An 18,978-nucleotide genomic window follows, 5' to 3' on the forward strand; every position below is an offset into this window, starting at 1 on the left:
ATATGTGGCTTTGAAAAACCAACTGTAAACAGCCCATACAAGTAAATAGAGATGATAAGAGGCTTTTAAACATACACACAGACACATTACAGGTTAAATTAAATCACAAACATATGCATTCAAAGTTATAAAAACATCACATAGAGGATATGACGTACACATTAGGTGGGATTTAGTGAGGAATTAGATAGTTAGTAGATAGTTGTGTACAGCGTCTGGTGGGTTTGTGGAGGCCTTTTTGATTATTGATCAAAATACATATTTTGTGTTTTTACAAAATCTGAGGACCCAAAATTCAGTTCGCAAACTAACAACAACAAAAAGAGAAAATAAAAACTCAAAGCGAATAATATTTTTGAACAAAGGAAGTAGAGACTCATGGTACACATGAAACAGTGACCAGAAGCACAGAGACTAAATACACTGGTGAGACAGGCACAATTCAGACAATTCAAGGGGAAGACAGACAGGACAGGAAGTAAACTATGACAAGGTACACAAGGAGAAGTAGAAAATAAAACAGGAAACAATGAACAACGAACTAAAAAACCTAAGTTTAAAGAAAACAGAACAACAACTGTTTTTTGTTAATATTACCAAAGGAGAATTTCAAAGAATTCTAATAAGAGATGATCAAAAACAGCCCAACTTGGTTTATATAAATAAATAAATAAACCTCACATGGAAAAGATGAATTGTTCTACAGTTATAAAGTGGAAATTAAATTGTTGTCGTTGTTTTCTACAATGGCTTATTTTTCCTCTATTGTTATTCTATGAGCACAAAAACAAATGCTGCACGCTAGATGCTTAAACCACATTTCTCATGAATAAAAAAGTGAGAGGGCAGTATCTGCCTGTGCTGCTCTAAGTATTGACGATGACAAGCTGATAAATTATTGATACGACACTCCTGTCACTGTGGGAGGCAGAGGAGGCCAGGGGCAGATTTACTGCCCAAGCTAATGTGATAGAAAGTGAAACAGAAGAAGGGCAAGAAGAAAAGCATAAGTTATTCGTCTTGTCCTTAGATGAACATACACATTGTTGTCCTAAGACAGGACTTTGTTAGTATCGTTGTCCATTTGACTATTTTTCTTCATGTGTGTGTTTTATTCTACATATAAATGAGCTCGTCATCTGTTTTCTTTAGAATCGGTAGAACTTAAATGAGGTTTTAATCGACATCAGGACTCAGCACTTGGTTTGAGACTTAATCATGCATATTATTCTCTTTTTATTACATTTCACAGATAAAGTATTATTCTATTTTTATAATCTCAAGTCAATATGTTTCTATGTGAAAAAGCATTCTACCTATTATTTATTACCTTTAAATTTGGGACTACTAAAGGTCTATCTACAGAAGAATCTACAGTGTACTAGTTCAAATAATTGGCATGTAGACTAGCAGTGCCAGGAATTGAACCCACAACCTTCAAGATAGATGATTTGCTCTACCACTGAGCTACCTTCGCCTTATGATTGAGAAGTCCTCATTACTTTCTTTAAATGTGGTTCATGGAGGCTAAACATAGACACTGAGGCAAAATAGAAAATACTGGCAATAATACACTGGTCACTCTGCTACACAAGAGGAAAGAGAGGCAGGAGAAGCAGCTCCATCTGTGAACCAGAGATCGCATCTGTTCTCGGGTCGGAAGTCTCTGTTCAAAATGACATGTTAATGCAGTAACGGGGATGTGGAAATGCAAGGGCAGCTAATGCAGCCAGTAAGACAGAGAGCGTTCAATAAACCCTGCATGTCATGTTCACTGGCATCATCACAAACTCTGCATTTCTGTTTCTTATCCTTCTACAGATATAAGACAACTGTACACTGCAACTCTCAGTCATGTGTGATAAAACATAACGCGTTGACGTGTGCTTTCAAGGCTATAACCTCAAATTAACGACCTCGTTTATCAGAGCACATGTTGATCAGTGAATAGAGTCTTTGTTTGCACGAGCTGCTGATGGTTTCTCAGGCACAGATGCTTGTGAAAATCAGATAAACAGACCACAGCGACGTTCAACTGAGCCTTCTTCAGGTTCCTAATCGCTGCACTGAAAATATGATGGACCAACCGAAAATGAAATTCATTCATTTTTGTCTCAAGGATGCCTTAAATACTCCATGTGTCTTTAGACGACTCTTATGAATTGCAGCAGAACAAATTCTGCCTTAAGTCCACTGATGCATTGCTTAGCAACAGACAGTCGAGCTGATTAGCTCTTCACTTAAATGCAGGCAGCATCACATCAGCAATCGAGTATTACTCATTGGCTCCTGAAGTGCTCCTGTCCTGACAGTGAGGAGTGAAATTCTTCAATAAAAAGGAATGTTCAGTTGTAAAAAAAACAGCCACTATAAGCCATGCCTGTTAAGTCTATGATCACTTTATCTTGCTCTTCTGTCTGGAGACTGAAGTTTGTAAGTTCCTGCACCAAAGTCCATAGAGAAAATCAGCGTTTTTAGCTCACAGGGACACAGGAGCTGCCGCTCTACTGCTGCCACGTTTGGTAAGTTTGCGTCACTTCGATAGATCAGAGCGAAGGATTTCAAACACTTAAGTCACAAAATAACACGCTTGAACTTAATAATTAAAAGCAGCAGTGGGTGGACAACTCGTGTGTGTCATGATGTAAAATTGCTGTTTTTCTGTATGGAGTTTGGTGCAGGGAGAGAATAGAGTCAAAAAGCAACTCAAACTTCAGTTTCCAGTCAAACGGCAAGATAGAGTGGATATCTTAGACCTCAGCAGGCATGGATTTTATATGGTGAACCTTTTGTTCAGTTGCTAAAATTTCTCTTGTGTCCTTGCTGGTCGCCACGTTTAAGCATCCATGTCGCCAAGTCAGCAGTGACTATGTGACAGTAACTCATTCACCACCACTTCAAAAGACATGAGCTATCCTTTAAAAACGGAGGAGGGATTTTAAATCGGCAAAGAGTGATTGATTCAGTCTGCGCGCAGCCTGAAACAAAGAGCTTCCTCTTTGATGGTGAACATGCCCGTACTCGACAGAGGGAGGAGCACAGAGCCTCCTGTAAATCCACAGAGGCCTGTTGCTAATCATCAGCCCTCCTACACAAAGGCATTTAAAACATTTGTCTCAGTCCTCCCTGTCCATTTCAGAGACAGGAGACCTCATTTGTGTCTGCAGGGGAAAAAAGGGTGTTAAATAAAATGCTTGTTCGCTGTAAAACAAACTACACAATAGTTTGGATTTACAAGGCGAGGGCACATATTTGGTGAGAACACTGCTGAAGTCACCGTCTGAATATAACTACAGCTGCTGCAGGGAAGGAGTCAGGCATGTGAGCAGTTGTTGTTACTGGGAGCAGAGTGTTTTTCTCCAGTCGTTTCCAAAGCGCAGATACGTTTCCCTGAAATTAATTTCCGTGTTAGCAGCTGCGAATGCCACACTGGTGTTTGTTTCAGCATTTCAGAGTGAACATTTCTCATGAAGCCGAAGGGAATCTCAGGCCTTTATGTCTGGCAGGAAGTAAACTGTGGAGATTGATAGCACAATTACATTTTTATGGAAAATATAGCTGTAGTTACATCATTGCTTAACACCGAGCATGGACATAAGAAAAAGACATTTTAGTGTATTTTAGTGTTTCTTCTTACAGTTTATATGAATCTGTTTGTTTAGTGCTTTTATATGAATATTTATATTAAGTTTTATTATATGAAAATCAGTGGTGACAGTCAAGTCTATCGAACCTTAGTCAGGACCTTTCTTCTTGACCCTCCCTTTTCAAAAATCCTTTCAAAATGATCCCATTAATTTGCATTTCACTATAATAAGTGTGTCATCACTATAAAGTAATCATCAATTGATTTTTGTTGCCTTAGAATAAGCCTTTTATTATTATTATTATTGTATTATTATTATTAATAATAATAATGATAATAATAATAATAATAATAACAATAATAATAACAATAATAATACATTGTATTTATATAGCGCTTTTCTGGCTGCCGTCTTTAGCCTGAATGCACATGCCAATGCACATGAAGACGAGCGACTCTGTTTATATAAACATGATGCATAAACCAACAAAGGAGAAGAAGGAAGTGGCTAAAGAGTTGTTAGAATGGCAAGTACCAGAAAGATCCTTTAATTACATTTAATAACAAATGTCTTTTCGTACTGAGATACTATTTCTTATAGGTTAACTTCTACCAGAGACATTTTCTGGTGAGGTACATATACTGAAAAGTTGTTTTCCACCTTTCAAAGGTGCATATTATTACCTCTAGGTTCCTTTTGTTTTGTCACATCATGAAAATCAGAGAGACAAAAGGAACGAAGAAGCATTTTTAAAAAACTGGGGTCAGGACAGTGTTTTGGCGACCAAATACAACAGTGGACATGAGGGTGTGACTGTTCCATTTGTGTCCATTTGTCTTTGGGGTTAAACAGCAGCTCTGCCTCATGCCCAGTCAGTCACATTGCTGACATGGAGCGTCACACTCCGCCCCTCTGCGTGCCCTCCAGCAGTTGGCACCGCGGTGTCATCTCAAGCGCTCAGCTGTTACTGTGGCGTACAAGTGACTGGACCGGCAGCTGTTGAAGAGGACGCAGCAACACCTACTGCTATATCCTCTCCTGATTAGAGCATCAGGATAAAACATATGGCTCTTTTTTCCCCCTTAGTGTTTTGGTATTCCCTTACATCACTGATAATGATTCCTCCTCCAAATATTTGTCTTACCTCTCGCTGACCTACTTAGATACAGAAGCAGAGACAAAATGGTGGAACATTTGAATCATCGTCCTACTTTAATCCACAAATACTGATCCAGAACGTGTTCATTTAAAGCTGCAATGTGTCATTTTTTGGTGATTTTTGCCTCCGTTTGGTCTCCGTGAATAGAAACAATGTAACACTTCCTTCATCTGAGAATGAGCTCTGTCAAGCAATACTATCGGAGCTGACAGAGGGAGCGTTTGTGTGTATACAGTGGCAGCGCAGATGTGGGCGGGGACAAGAGGCGATTATCCCGTCAAACAGCTGTGTTTTCATTTGTGAAACTTTTTGTGTGATGCTTGGTTGTGCTTTCAGTCATCTCGCTTTACTACCTCAATGTTGCTGTTGCCTCCATCGCTCTTGATATAAGACAGATCAATGTCACCGGGCGACACAAAGATCTTAACACCACTATACTGAGAAACACAGAGTCATGTGAAGCTTTATCAGCTGTCTGAACTCATCTGACAATGATTTGAATGTATTTGTTTACATTTAAAAGTCACAGTTTTAGACATACCAACACAGACCTTTCATAAAACATTTGAATAAGAATCAGATATAAAGTAATCAGTGAATTCTTACGAAAGCTTCATACGGGGATCCAGACTGAGGAATCGTTATAAATGAAGGACTGCTTTGACAGAATCTGTGGATCATAGAAACCTGAAACGAGAAAGTTTATGACTGTATTTAGTCAAATGTGTTACTGTGTATTAATTAGAAATGTACAGTGTGTGTTTTTTAAAGCTAATATCAAGGACATTTTTCTTCTTCACCTAGTGTGATAAAAGGTTAACCTGAGCTGCTACAAATATGTCATTTCTAAGTCTGTTTGAAAGTTTAAATTAAGGGTAACTTTATATAATATGACAGCTACGAACTGCAGGAGAGTTCGTCTTATTCACTGGGGAGAAAGAGACGAAGAGCTTCACTAAAATCCTTATAGTTAGGGAACATGTTAAATGGGTCCCAGCTTTGTGTCAGGAGGGAATTTACCATTTCAGCTTCAGGCAAAGAAAATCTGCCTGTCAGTATCACTCAGTGGCTCCAAATGTTGGTATAGTGCACATGTTTTTCCACACTAACCACCATTTAAAAACGAAGATTCTTAAGATTTGTGATGCATTGTACAAAGATAAAGTTTTACAACATAGATTTTTAACAAAATGGATTATAATCCAGCCTTTCTGCATGGAGTTTGTTCTCCCTGTGTGTGCACGGGTTTTCTCCGGGTTCTCCTTAGGTGTGAGTGTGAGAGTGGGTGGTTCTTTGTCTCTATATGTGGCCCTGTGTACCCTGCCTATCGCCCTATGTCAGCTGACATTGGCACAGCCCCCCCATGACCCTCATATGGAGGATAAAGCTGTATAAAATGGATGGATTATAAACCAATGTCAACCTTGGTTGCTCATTTGCTTTTTAAACATGAGCAAATGCTGACGTGAGAAATTCTGGGCAGATTCCAGGAGCGGCTTTATGTTGTCATTAACATTTTATGTTGATCTATTTTTTTCCCTAACACCGCCTCATTTACATCATTTTAAGTCGGCAATTTCAACACACGCTCAATTCTAACAGCTCCAGCGTAGGATACAGATTTGACTTAAATCTAATATAACCCCAGATTATCTTTCTATCAAAGCTGTTTAAATTTGCATGTGACAACAATAAGGAAAGTAGTGTGTGGTTGAAGGGCCTACTCTGCAACTGTGTATGAAATAAGTGTAGAAAGGAAATTATTTTACTATGGAAAGATACAAGAAGGAGTTTTTGGTGTAGAAAAATGGACAAATCCTCTATATGTGGGGGGGTTTTCATATAAAGACAAGAAGTACAACACATTTAGACATTACCTGGACCTGGCCTTGTGTCGCCCTGTGAGTATTTGAGTACTCTTTCAGTCTTAGAAGCAAATGCAGCAGTGGGCATGGGATGCTTGGACACACCAGCATAACTCCCTATATCATACTGCCCAGGGCCCGGGAAGGGTGGATTCTTCGGGACAATCACAGGAGGCTCTGCTATCGTCAAACAACAAGCCCTCCTTCAAAAACAGTCACGAGAATTTACATTTTTACACAATCAAAATGACAGAACGTGGTAACAAAAAAGTCATATGAGGGCTTTACTCACGGTAAGATGGTCTTCTTCACTGGTGCGGGAGCCTGATGAGGACTGTAGGCTCCTGGACCAGGCACATGATTGTCCACTAGAGCAGGGATTCTCTTTGTTTTTGATTTGAAGGGGGACAAAACTGCCTTGGAGCCGCGTTGAATTGAGTGGCTGCTCACGTCATAGTGGCCTGTAATACATTCACGAATGTCAAATATCATACTCAGAAAAGCAATAACGCTGAATCACTTGTGTAAAGAGTGAGGTGATTACACGGCGACGGCACATATTTGTTCGGGCAGAACGGGCCGCGTCCGGTTCTTGAGATGAAAGCTGATGAACCGAACACTGAGGAGATTCTCTCTCCACTTCCACAGCTGACCTGCAGCAGAGACGAGAAACGAAAAGCTGAATATCACTGACACCTTTTAAGAGGATGATTTAATAAAAAAAGGAAACTTGAGTGACACTCAAGGTGCATACGTCATATTGATTCGGCGCTGGCATGATATGCTTCAGTCCACCCAGCTGCACAGCCAGAGGCAGCCTGAACACTCGGGACACTCCCATGTTGAAGTCATACTTGTTTATAAAGGAACTCTGCAGGTTGTATTTATTTGGTCCTGGAATGGATCTCTGTGGGTTACTGTAACCCTTGGCAACCTGGTGGAGAAAGGATGATATATGACGCACAATACGATGCAAAGCGATATTGGAGGAGATTCAAAAACCTTTGTGTAGTTTGTATTCTATTGCATATCCCTCACACAATATCTTAAGAATCAAACAAAACAAGTGTGTGTATGTATATACAACACAGTTAAATATACTAGTACACACCTAAATGTGACTATACCACACTTCCTAGGAACAACATCTTCATAGAAGATGGGGAAACTGAATTTTAGCTGCAAGTTACAGAAAATAAAAGTAACATTGTGACATTAAATGTGTCACAGCATGAATAGCACAGATTTAAGTAAGAAAAAAATAATTTCTTTTTTTTCTTCTAATGAAAGTCTGTGGAAAGGCCTCGTCAGACATTTTGACTCCGTTTAATTAAGTGAGTGTTCCCAGTACTTAAACCTGATCTCGTTCTTTTTCTGTGACCTTTTCAGCACACCACTAAACTCGAGCAGGAGACTTTCTGACCTTGGACGCAACAAAGCCTGTGGTGCCCTTCTTTGAGAAGGAAGGACTAATTACTTCAGTGCTGGATATGGAACAATAACTGCCTGGTCCTGGATTGTCATCCTGAAACAAATACACATTATTATGTTTATGTTTATCCCGTATGATTGCTTATGTAAAATGACTTAAATGTCCTACCAGAGAGATTTGTGAAGGAAATCTCTTAGCTTGAGATGAAAACCCCTTCTTTTCTGGATTTGTTATCACCATTTTATGGTCTATCGTCGTCATGGACGATGCAGCTAGAATCTTATCTGGTGTCAGATTAAATTAACTCTTCTATAATGCAATGTTCTATTTCTCAAGGGTAATCCAGACTCACTCACAGTCATGAAATCCTACAGGTAACAGGAACAGGAAGAAAGTGACTGAGTGAGGGAGTAAATCTGAAGACATATTGCCATGGCGACGTAAAAACAGAGTGTGATTGGACATGGGGTTGCCAGATTGGACTGTAAAGCACTCTGCTGTGCTGTCAAACAAAAATGTGGGGAAAGTTTCTAATAAATGAGTCAAATCTGAACACAAAGACACGATGCATTTACAGCGTGTAATATCTAGAAATCATTGTTTTTGTTGAACTTATTTTGTGAATTGACATATTTTAAAGTACTCAAATTTAAATTAGAGAACTTCAGTGGAACTTAGTTTGGGCTCGGTTTTCACCTTAGGGGGCACTAAAGAGCCCTTGGGCAAAGCATGGGTTTGGGCACTATGCCAATATCATATTTTCGCCAGAACTGACCTCTGTGCCGAGTTTTTATGCATGTCAACCCCCTCAAAAATGACTGGAAAGCAATTGAATAATAATAATATGAAGAAGCAAAAAAACACTAGGTTCTTCGCACGAATTCGTGCCAGGACCTGGACATTCGTGCTCAGGCCCTAATAAATAACTAATATGGCATGTTTATAGACAAAGTATGTGTGTGTAACACACAGGCACACACACCAACAATCCATTGCAATGTTATACAATACATATTAAAGTATGTAAGTATTTTGACGTATGTTGTGGCATCATCCAAAACACCTCGGGCAAAAAATATGATTTGAAAATTCGAAATAAGTACGTTTACTACTTCCTTTCAGTCAAACCTGGCAACACAGCGTCGACCGACCTCCCTGTAGCAGACCTACAGCGACATCTGGTGGTCAAACCGCAGACATGCAGCCAGCCGCTCTTTTACAAACCGCTCAGTCCGCCGGTGTTTTTGTTTCCAGTCACATCGATTCATCATGGCGATGCACGCAAAGTCGACCCCGCCACAGATCCCGGACACCCGCCGGGAACTTGCCGAGCTAGTGAAGAGAAAACAAGACCTCGCTGTAAGTAAATGCAGCCGCGGTTTCTCTTTAAAATAAATCGGTGTTAATTATTTTAGCACGAATTGCAGCTAACTGTAACTTTAGTGTGCGCCTCGCTCTGGACACGCAGCTAGCCGAGGCCATGCTAAATGCTACGCGCTAAGCTAACAATACAAACAGTAACTAATCTGTCGGTTTGCTTTGATGCAACTTACTTAAGTTACTGTAGGCTTTATTCTTATGTGTTTAAAGTTAATTATGAGTGACTGTTGTTGCACCCGAAGTCTCTGCTGCGGCGCTATACAGCGAATATGTCAGTAAGTTAGCATGTGAAGCTACATGTTAACTATCGCCCGGTATAGAGGAGTTCTCGCGTTGTTATGACTCAATAATACGTCAATGGTTTGAAAAGCATCATTAAAGAAGTTTGTTTTTTTGACAGTAGTGGTTGCTTTATGTCATGGTGTGCAGTTATACTTGTCATTCTTTGTTATTATGTAATCACAATGTATTGATATTCCATGTTAGATGTACACAATGCTGTGATGTGGACATTTTCATGCATATTACATCCGTATTAACACTATTACAGCAGTTTTATGTTTTTCCTAAATGACTTCCTCGCTTTAACAGATGTTGGTCAGTAGCAGCTATTTAGAGAAACAGATGGTTTTCTATGTGACCTAAGTATTTGAGATGTGGGGGACATGATTGCATGATAAAGTAAGCATGTTTTGAAGCTGCAGCATTAAAATCATTTTCTTAATCTCCCCTAGGAGACACTAGTGAACCTGGAAAGACAAATCTATGCGTTTGAAGGCAGCTACCTAGAAGACACGCAGATGTATGGCAACATCATCAGAGGATGGGATCGGTACCTCACCAACCAAAAGTAAGTATATATATAATACATCTAAACTCTCTGCATGTTTGTTTGTTAGATAAGGCAAGGATATCTCAGACCTATAAATGCACGTATCACTATTTTGTTCAGGAAATTTGGGAAATACAACATTTAAATTCTTGTATTCATTTTGTTCCTACAGGAACTCTAATAGTAAGACTGACAGAAGGAATAGGAAATTCAAGGAAGCAGAGCGTCTATTCAGCAAGTCGTCTGTTACATCAGTTGCAGTAAGTCTTTCACTCACTAATATTTTAGTTTATTTTGTTTCTATGTACAACATGTGTGAAAATCCATCTGTATTTTCCATTATAGGCAGTATGTGCACTTGGTGGAATACCCGAACACATGAATGAAAAGCGTGAGTAACATTAATAACTTTCTCTTACCTCTAACGGTGATGCAAGTGTTTCTTCGTCATGATCTCTCTTTGTTTCTCATTCTGAGTTTGTGCTGCTCTTTGGGTCTCATCAGGTGAGGCAGGCAGCGGCACAGAAAGCGACGCGTCTCCGGATCTCCAGAACCAAGAAAATGAGCCGAGCCAGGAGGACACGGAAGACGTGGACTCAACGTTGCAGGACTTAAAGCCGCAGAAGGCAGCGTCCTCCTCCTCCTCATCAGGCAGCCATCACGCCAGCCACAAAAAGAGGAAGAACAAAAACAGACACAGGTACAAAATTAAGATACAACTCTGTCCTTATTATATATGTGGCTTAGTCATTTAAACTCTTAGGAAGGTTGGCGTTTCGGTCTCTGCCTCCATCTGTCCACATGTCAAAGTGCTTTACTAATAGTCTGATACTGAATAAATAAACTTTTCTTTCCTCCTGCTGTCATAGCTGTAGCTCCCTGGTAATAAAAACGCCAATAAAACCACTTAAACCTGGACATAGCAAGAATTCCTCTTGTTAAGAAATCTTGTTAGGTGACGCACCTAACCTGATTAATGACTGCAAAAAGTCTATAAGATAAAATCAGGCCTGATATTTGAGGCAGTGGTTCCAAATATTTTTCCTCTGATTTCCTTTTCAAAAATCCCACAGAGACTATTGCAAATCTAGGTTTGTTTCCATAAGATTATGGTTGGGAATTAAACAAATATTAGGGATGGGCTTAGCAAAAAGGCTGTTTGAATGTTTGAATATTCTAGACTCAAGTGCATGAGAGCTAGTGAATATAATGCAGGGTTCACTGTGTGTTAAGCAAATGGGTGAGTGACATGCTGTGACAACACAATGCGTCGTTTCCTGTTTCACTAGTGTTAAGTTGTTTTTACCACAATAAATGTAGCTCTAAATTTCCATTTTCTTTCATTCATAACAGCCCTCACTCTGTCAGCGATACACTGGTTCATATCTTAACAGCGATGGCCACTCCCTCTCAGTCTCGTGTGGCTTTTTTTTAGTTGTTGGAGGCTGATTGGAAAGTTTGATCACTTTGTCCAAAGCTCAAACAGATAAATTGAGTGAAACTAGTGCTGTACAAAACCACTCTAATACATTTCCTTACTGTCAGTATATCATTTAAAGTCTATTTTAGGTCAGCTCGAACTTCACTCTCTCTAACCCTATATTAACCTAACACACTATGAAGAAGTGGTCTCTTTCTCTCTCTCTAAAATCTGAACTGCAGTATTATATAGACTTAGAGCTTTAGATTGAGGTTGGTGAACTAACCACTGCTGCTCTCTTCCTTCCCTCTAATGCTGCCCCCCTCTCCCCAAATCCTCCACCCTTCAGCCCTTCTGCCATGTTTGATTATGACTTTGAGTAAGTCTGACTTCTACTTCCTGCTCCTGTGGCCTTCACATCCTGCCTGCTCTTAATATCCCATCCTCAACTTTTCCACCTGCTCTGCTTTCTTCTGTTCATGTAGTGTTTGAGTTGAAGCCTGCTCATCATTCAGCCATACCGCATGTCCATGACTACATTGGTTTGAATGCTTCTCAGCATCCTGTGCTCTGAATATCACTCCATATGATTTTTTTTTTTTTGCTTATCGTTAATTGGCTGTTTTCTTTTTTCTTGATTTTATCCCAGATTCATCTTAAGTGTGTTTGGTCAATTCCAGCAATGTGCTGGTCTTGTGAGAGGATGGTTTGGCTGTAGATTTGTGCTCAAAACAAGAACAAACACACGATCATTTAGCGTTCTTGTTATAGGCTTGGTTTTAAGCTTTTCCATGATGCAGTAGTGGGTACCACTTTTCACCATGATGCACGTCAGAAACCGCTCAGTGTCGTGTGGGATCTCTAATGCAGCTGTACTTTGTTTTTGTCCTAGGTTTGACATGAAAGTGAACAAGAAACCACGAGCTGTAAGTGTAATTCATCGGTTTCTTTAAGACAAGTACTGTGATCAGTGCTGTAACCAATGTGTATCAGTAGGCATTTTTCTGACACCTGTTTTCTCAATCATCAATAAAATATCTTAGGAAATGATACAATAGTCTGCTTCTGTTTTCATAAACATTTATATATTTTTGTTGTCCTAAAATACTGAAGAATTTTGATCTGCTGGTCATTTTCTGAATTTATAGATTAACTGATAATAATATACTTCAAAATGACAACATCCTAAAATGTTGCTCTTCAGGTAATCTGATATTCAAAGTAGCTTGGGGTTAATTGACTATTTGACGACTAATTGATTAATCACTACAGCCCCACTACAAATACACTGTAGTACTACTACTACTAAGACAATTGATTAAGAAGTAGGGCTATCACTTCTTCCCAAAGATCGAGTTTGAATACATTTAAAATGACCATTAGTTTGTTCAAATAAATTTGATAGGAAGGCAAATTCAATTATTTGTCTTGTCTGCCATCTTGATCAGGATTTAGTGTGGCTCTCTTTTTCTTGACAATATTGGATCATTTGCGGGTTTACTTCAGATGTGTTCAGTTTCTATTATTTGTAGCTGTAACTCATACATGAGTCGGTTTTCTTATTCTTCATCTCCTGCAGGATTACTCAACTTAAAAAAAGACAACTGGAAAACCTGGACACAAGAGGAGGATGCATGTAGAGAGACACACACACACACACACAATTTTCTGGACATTGTGAACTTTGTATGCCTTGTTTTTGTTGTTGTTTTTTTCTTAAACCGTCATATTTCAGCCTGTACTGTGTGCATTGTATTGAAACATTCCCCCTGCCACCACAGTGAAGATTGTGACCTACGTATTAAAGTAGAAATGTTACTGGAGGGCCCGACGAGGACATTTCCAGGAACACACCATTTTGGTTTTTTGTATAGTGTTAAAAAGAAGACTGTATTTATTGATGTTTTTCCATTGTATGAAAGATTTTTGTTAAGCATCACATTGTTGTATAATCCTCAATTATCCCAGATCCTTTTATCACGTTTTTTGGGGTTGGTTTTTTTTACAAAAAAATAATAAAATACCAGCAACGTGATTGTGTTTTGGTTATTTGCATCCAGAATAAGTGGCTGTGCTTTTTCCTCACTCATCACTGTAGTTGGAGGATTGTTGGAGGTTGAAGATTGGCTAAAACCTCCACACATTTTCCATCTTTGTTCCCCGAGTGTCAATTACTGCCACATGTCGTGACGCCTGAGAAATTTCCCACACATGGAACATTTTCCATTCTGTCCTAATAATATTTTCAGTGTTTATCCAGCTATTATCGAGAAAGGCCAGCACATTCTTTAGTGACAGTTCTTGGTTTGCATTATGAAAATAGACGCTGAAATAAACTGGTGTTTTAGAACATGTTGATGACAGCCCACAGCTATGCATACTGATGCCTGGCTTCTGTCTGCTATGCACTTGGATATCTTAATCTATTCAACAAAACACTTAAAAAGTCATAATTATTGAAACATCTTAAAGTTACATTTTAATTTTTTTTTTACTTTTTTTAAGTGTCAGCATGCAGTATTACAATGTTACACTAGGTAGTGCCATAAAGCAAGTTTAATAAAGACATACACTGACAATACTTGTTAAATCTTTCATCTGTATTCAGATGATCCAATCAAGCACATAGCTGTGTCAGCAACATAATCACTGCAGTATGTGCAATACAATAATAAACCTTATACATGGTTTGTAAATAACCTCATTATTCTGCAGGCGGTCTTGGGTATAATATGGTTAAGCATCACATTGCAAAACTAAGTACAGTTAAAGAGATGTCAGGGATATAAAGTGTGAGGCTGTCACTGATGTAGTACCGAGTAAGGCCATAAAGTAACATGAAAATAAGTCCTACCTTATTAAGTAATATCTATAATTTACACCACATACAGACTTTATACTGCATGTGTCGTAAATGTTGCTTAGTGAGGATTCTGTTGTCGTGTTTGGAAGCAGCTCTGGATGTTTTATTGGCTTCTTAAAATGGCCTGTGTACAAAAGTGCAAGTAATCTTGTTCACAGTAAATTTAAGGCAACGCTCCAAACCAAAGGGAAACATCAGGAGTGGATTTATTTATTTTACTGAAAGCTTGAAGTGCTTGTACTCATAAACGTTTCAATGTCTCCGAGTGCTTTCATTTATTTCAGCATAGTTTGGCCGTCACTTTGAGATCTTTCAGCAAATGTGTCGAGTTCAAATTTCAAATTGAGCCGTTTCTACTTTTAATTATTGTTATATTAATGAATGTGGAGTTAAGGAAGTAAAGGAGCAATAGGTGAAAGAAATTGATGAATGATGAGTTCTAATGGTGATTTACTTCAGCTAATGAAGGTAGAATTGTGCATTAACCTGAGTTTAGGGTTATTGGAGCCACAGCTTCAGTATCATCCTTTTTTTTGGCTTGAACGCACATATTTTAAAGTTCCCCTACTGAACATTTGTTGAAGTACTTAAATTTTGCACTGACGAGCACATTAGTCACAACTGGCCTGAACCACTATCATCATCACAGGGGGAGATGGAGACATGGCATCCTGTGGAAAAAGATCAATCCCCTGACACATACTGAGGGAGAGACTGACTGGAAAGAGTTCATTCCTGAAAATAACATTCCTCTTTTTCATTCACCACCACCACCAGTCCATCCCACTGTCACATATTTGGTATGAAGGCAATGATGAGCTCTAACCCATGCAGCAGCGTGACACGTGCATGGCTCCCAGAGGGTTATTTATTCAAGTGGCTGAAGAAGTATCCGAGGTATTGCAGTGAAATGTCTTGAAATTAATGTTGGTGGTGAAACAATGATTCTCCGTGACTTAAGTGATCACCCAACCTTGTCTCTAGCACTAACAGTGGGTCAAACTTCACTTTGTTCCTGAATGGGGACAAAATAATGTACAGATATTGATTGTTTTAAGATTGCGGTTCCCAGGAGTTGGACTGAAATGGAATGGAATGACTCTGGTGATCTGTGATTATTCATTTTATGCCACCATAAGGTTAATATTTTTGGTTTTGATTAATATTTAGTTCTTAGTTCATCCACTTTTTTGATCCTTTCATTTTCGCCAAAACATCAATTTATAGCTTATTTTGGATAAATTATGTTTTGTAATGTTTGCTAATGTTTTGTTAAGTCCACAAACATTAGCAACTAACGTTCGGGGAAACTTAAGAAAACAATTCCATATCAACCACAGGAGAACCTAAACGGGAACCTTCAGGGAACGTTCTGGGAACCATAAATTGTTAGTTGGGGTAGCAACTGCAAGCATAGTTGCTGAGTGTGGGCTTGTTTTGTTTACCCTTTTCATCAATGTTATGAATCCTGCAAACTTTTTTGGTTTTTGTTGGTTTTGATTACATTTTATTTTATTTTTTTTGTTCATACATAGCGTGAAATATAGAATACAGGTGATAAATCCTGCTTAGCCATGTTAGCAGTGGCTCTTGATCTTATTTAGTGTACCATTTAATGACTCCTGTTAACTTTAACGGTTGTTTTGATAAGTTTAGCATTTTGACTGGTTTTGACTGATGTTTCCTAACAGCTGTTGATGCAGCTGTGACATTTGGAACATTTCCTTCTCACAAACAGACAGACAGACAGACAGACAGACATGCAGCCAAAAACGTAACCTCTTTGGCAAAGGTAATGACAGGTTATTGTGCATTAGCACAGGTTTGGATACATGCTGATCATTTTTCCTCCTCTCCTCCCACGTCTGCTTCAGTCATCCAACACATAGATGATGTAGAGGCTGTGATTTTGGACCAGCTCACATGTCGGCCAATGACTCCGTCATGAGTCATATTTACAATGCTCAACAACCCCGGCTATGCAATGTAATCTGCCTGGAAACTCATAGAAGAATGCATTCCACACATTCATCCTTGGGCTGTGTGAGTAACAAGGCATGAGTGTGATTTGGATTTTACTACTTAACAACATCAATGTTTAATTTCCTGTCACATCAAGAAATTAGTTGGACAAAACTGGCCAAGGCAAAGTTTTAATTGAGCCGGTGGAGATTCCTAAAGTTTACTTTGAATGACTCAGCTGAATGAATGATTAATTAATGGGTGATGCTACACTATTTGATATTTTGACCCCAACTGTAAGTTCAAATTTTTATTTATTTGGGCAAATCGAGCATGGGCATTTCGAGAGACCTGAGGGCCCTAGGTCAAACCTAAATTTCAGGGGGTTTTTTTTGTTTTATACTTAACTCTATGAAACATACTTCATGGTTCATATGCAGTCACTGAAATAATGACGTCATGTCCACATTAGGGGCTTTCTGGCCATGCTGTCATTTCAGACTTTCACAGTAAAGCACCCCAGTACATTACCGGCACGTTATCAGCAGCTGGTATAACTAAATGTACGATATTCAGAGACACTAACCAGAGAGACCTACTGGCACCTTCACGACATGCCGCTGGACCATAATCTTGTTTCCTGATACCCAACCAATCAGAGACCAGGACAGGAATACACTGGTTCATCAGAAAGAACAAGAAGAAGTTAAGCTGTTACCTGCTTTGTCTACTCTTTTGTAAGGCCTCTAAATGTAAGGACAAACTAATCATGTGACACAAATTTATTTTTCCAGACATGTTTATTTAGAATTTACATCAGTGTTTTTTTGTAAATAAACTACATTGTGACCCTACGTCTGCGATCCAAGTGGCTTTGATGCTGTGAGAATCACAAATGAAGTTCTATTTCAGAGAAACAGATGGTTTTAATAAAACAGAATTATTGGCAGACTAGCAGTTACTCGGGCAGGCTAAGGCACAAGTGTGTTTTGGTAATTTGAGTGAACTGACCCTCTTAAAATTGTCCTCATCATTCAAAAGTTACAACAGGACAAAATCCCGAGTCCAGCTGGCCAAAGCTCAAACGTGAATCCCCAACTGCACATAGTTGTCTAAGGATTGTAGACACGAGGAAATATGAAGCTCCAGGCTTGTGTGTGAGGTGTAGTGTTTTTCTCTCCTCTGTGGTCTGTCAGAGTAACGTCGTCTGATTATTTCACCAGCAGAGTCTCTACCGAGGTCGTACAGGACGACACGAAATCTTGAATAGGCCTATTATACCATACTATATACTATCTTCAACCTCATCCTATCTCCTCCTCCTCCTCTTCTTCTTCTTCTTCTTCCTCCTGGGACCAAACAACACGACTCTCTTACATCCCCACCAACAAGGTCAAGCATATTTCAGGAAGAGTCATGGGAACGGCTCAAACAAATAACAGGACCACATGGCCCTTTTATTTTTCATCTGGAGTTGATCTCGTGATAAGATGTTTAACGGGACTTGCAGCAGTGAGTCAACGCGCACGCCGGCTCATAAATGATGATGATCAAAAGCAGGAAGTTGCAGCGACTGTACATCACTGCTCGACAGTTACATTTCTCACTTTATGAGGGAGTACCACAGGCCTGGAGTGAGAAGAGTGCTCGTAATTATTTTACATTAGCACCCGTCAAGACTATCTGCACCTTTAAATCTACCTAATCTGCCTTTTTTTCCCTCTTTCTTCAAATAATATTAGTCCAGTTAACTGAATAATCTTAACCCCAAATGGATTTACAAGGTTGTGGAAGTGGATTAAAGTGGATTTTCATCATGATTATTTTCAAATACAAAAATTTCATTTATTATTTTAGATTAAATACTAATATTTTCAGTCCTACTGTAACTTTAAACGTCTGTCCTTTAGGATCAGCGTGTCCCTGTCAGCTGGTCCTCTGTTCCCTCCGCCTGACGTGGACATTAGCCTGGCACAGCCTCCATATAAACACAATCAGAGCAGATCAGTGCAGAGGTTCTGAACTGTAAATATTTACACAGACTATATAAGTTCATAATAAGGGAAAGTCTTCATGGGTCCAGTCTGCACACACACACACACACAAAACCTTTGGGAACATGGTGATGAATATCCCTCACTTCCGAGTGTGTTTGAGGAACTTTGCAGCCTTCTGTTCGCATTAAAACTCAAAACATGTTAAGTTTGTCCATTGTGGGCTATTGTAGAAACATGGTGGTCCAAAGTGGTGCTTCCAACAAGGTGATTTTATACTAAATAAAAGTATAATTATTTTATCTTCACGGAAACAGTTTCACCCAAATTGTACACACTTGTACCTGTAGTCACGCCTATACAGCACCCACACCTCAGGGCCGTAAAGGAGGGTGGAGAGAACGATGGCTCGGAACACCATGATTTTGATTTTGATCATTTTATTGCATGTACACCAGTGACAGTGAATTAAAGCTGCAAAGAA

At 39.2% G+C, this 18,978-nt stretch overlaps 2 protein-coding genes across 5 annotated transcripts; one reads left to right on the top strand and one right to left on the bottom strand.

The window, feature by feature from the left end:
* Positions 1-3,997: 3,997 nt before the first annotated feature.
* On the bottom strand, positions 3,998-8,755 carry stpg1 (sperm-tail PG-rich repeat containing 1). The gene is made up of 7 exons (XM_058619885.1): positions 8,212-8,755; positions 8,035-8,136; positions 7,366-7,545; positions 7,156-7,264; positions 6,904-7,072; positions 6,624-6,814; positions 3,998-5,433 (listed from the first exon to the last, which is right to left on the bottom strand). Exons 1-7 carry the CDS (start codon positions 8,302-8,304, stop codon positions 5,360-5,362), a joined length of 918 nt encoding a protein of 305 aa, XP_058475868.1. The 5' UTR covers positions 8,305-8,755; the 3' UTR covers positions 3,998-5,359.
* A 490-nt stretch (positions 8,756-9,245) lies between these two features.
* On the top strand, positions 9,246-13,710 carry meaf6 (MYST/Esa1-associated factor 6). Of its 4 annotated transcripts, XM_058619889.1 has the most exons (8): positions 9,246-9,402; positions 10,158-10,273; positions 10,428-10,515; positions 10,601-10,646; positions 10,760-10,955; positions 12,025-12,054; positions 12,568-12,601; positions 13,255-13,710. In XM_058619889.1, the coding sequence occupies exons 1-8, from the start codon at positions 9,313-9,315 to the stop codon at positions 13,267-13,269; spliced, it is 615 nt and encodes a 204-aa protein (XP_058475872.1). In that variant the 5' UTR covers positions 9,246-9,312; the 3' UTR covers positions 13,270-13,710. The 4 variants fall into 4 exon arrangements, with proteins under 4 accessions (XP_058475872.1, XP_058475874.1, XP_058475871.1 ...); XM_058619891.1 differs by lacking the exon at positions 12,025-12,054; XM_058619888.1 differs by lacking the exon at positions 13,255-13,710 and having other exon boundaries at positions 12,568-12,730.
* The last annotated feature ends 5,268 nt before the right edge of the window (positions 13,711-18,978 follow it).

Source organism: Solea solea, chromosome 20 (assembly GCF_958295425.1).
Source record: "Solea solea chromosome 20, fSolSol10.1, whole genome shotgun sequence".
Taxonomy (NCBI): domain Eukaryota; kingdom Metazoa; phylum Chordata; class Actinopteri; order Pleuronectiformes; family Soleidae; genus Solea; species Solea solea.

Coding starts and splice junctions, on each gene's coding strand:
- meaf6 (XM_058619888.1), top strand. CDS start 9,313: ATGGCGATGCACGCAAAGTCGACCCCGCCACAGATCCCGGACACCCGC. Junction 10,956..12,024: donor AAGAACAAAAACAGACACAG/GTACAAAATTAA, acceptor TCCACCCTTCAG/CCCTTCTGCCATGTTTGATT. Junction 12,055..12,567: donor ATGTTTGATTATGACTTTGA/GTAAGTCTGACT, acceptor TTTTTGTCCTAG/GTTTGACATGAAAGTGAACA.
- stpg1 (XM_058619885.1), bottom strand. CDS start 8,304: ATGACGACGATAGACCATAAAATGGTGATAACAAATCCAGAAAAGAAG. Junction 8,137..8,211: donor TTCCTTCACAAATCTCTCTG/GTAGGACATTTA, acceptor TATTTGTTTCAG/GATGACAATCCAGGACCAGG. Junction 7,265..7,365: donor CAGCGCCGAATCAATATGAC/GTATGCACCTTG, acceptor TCTCTGCTGCAG/GTCAGCTGTGGAAGTGGAGA.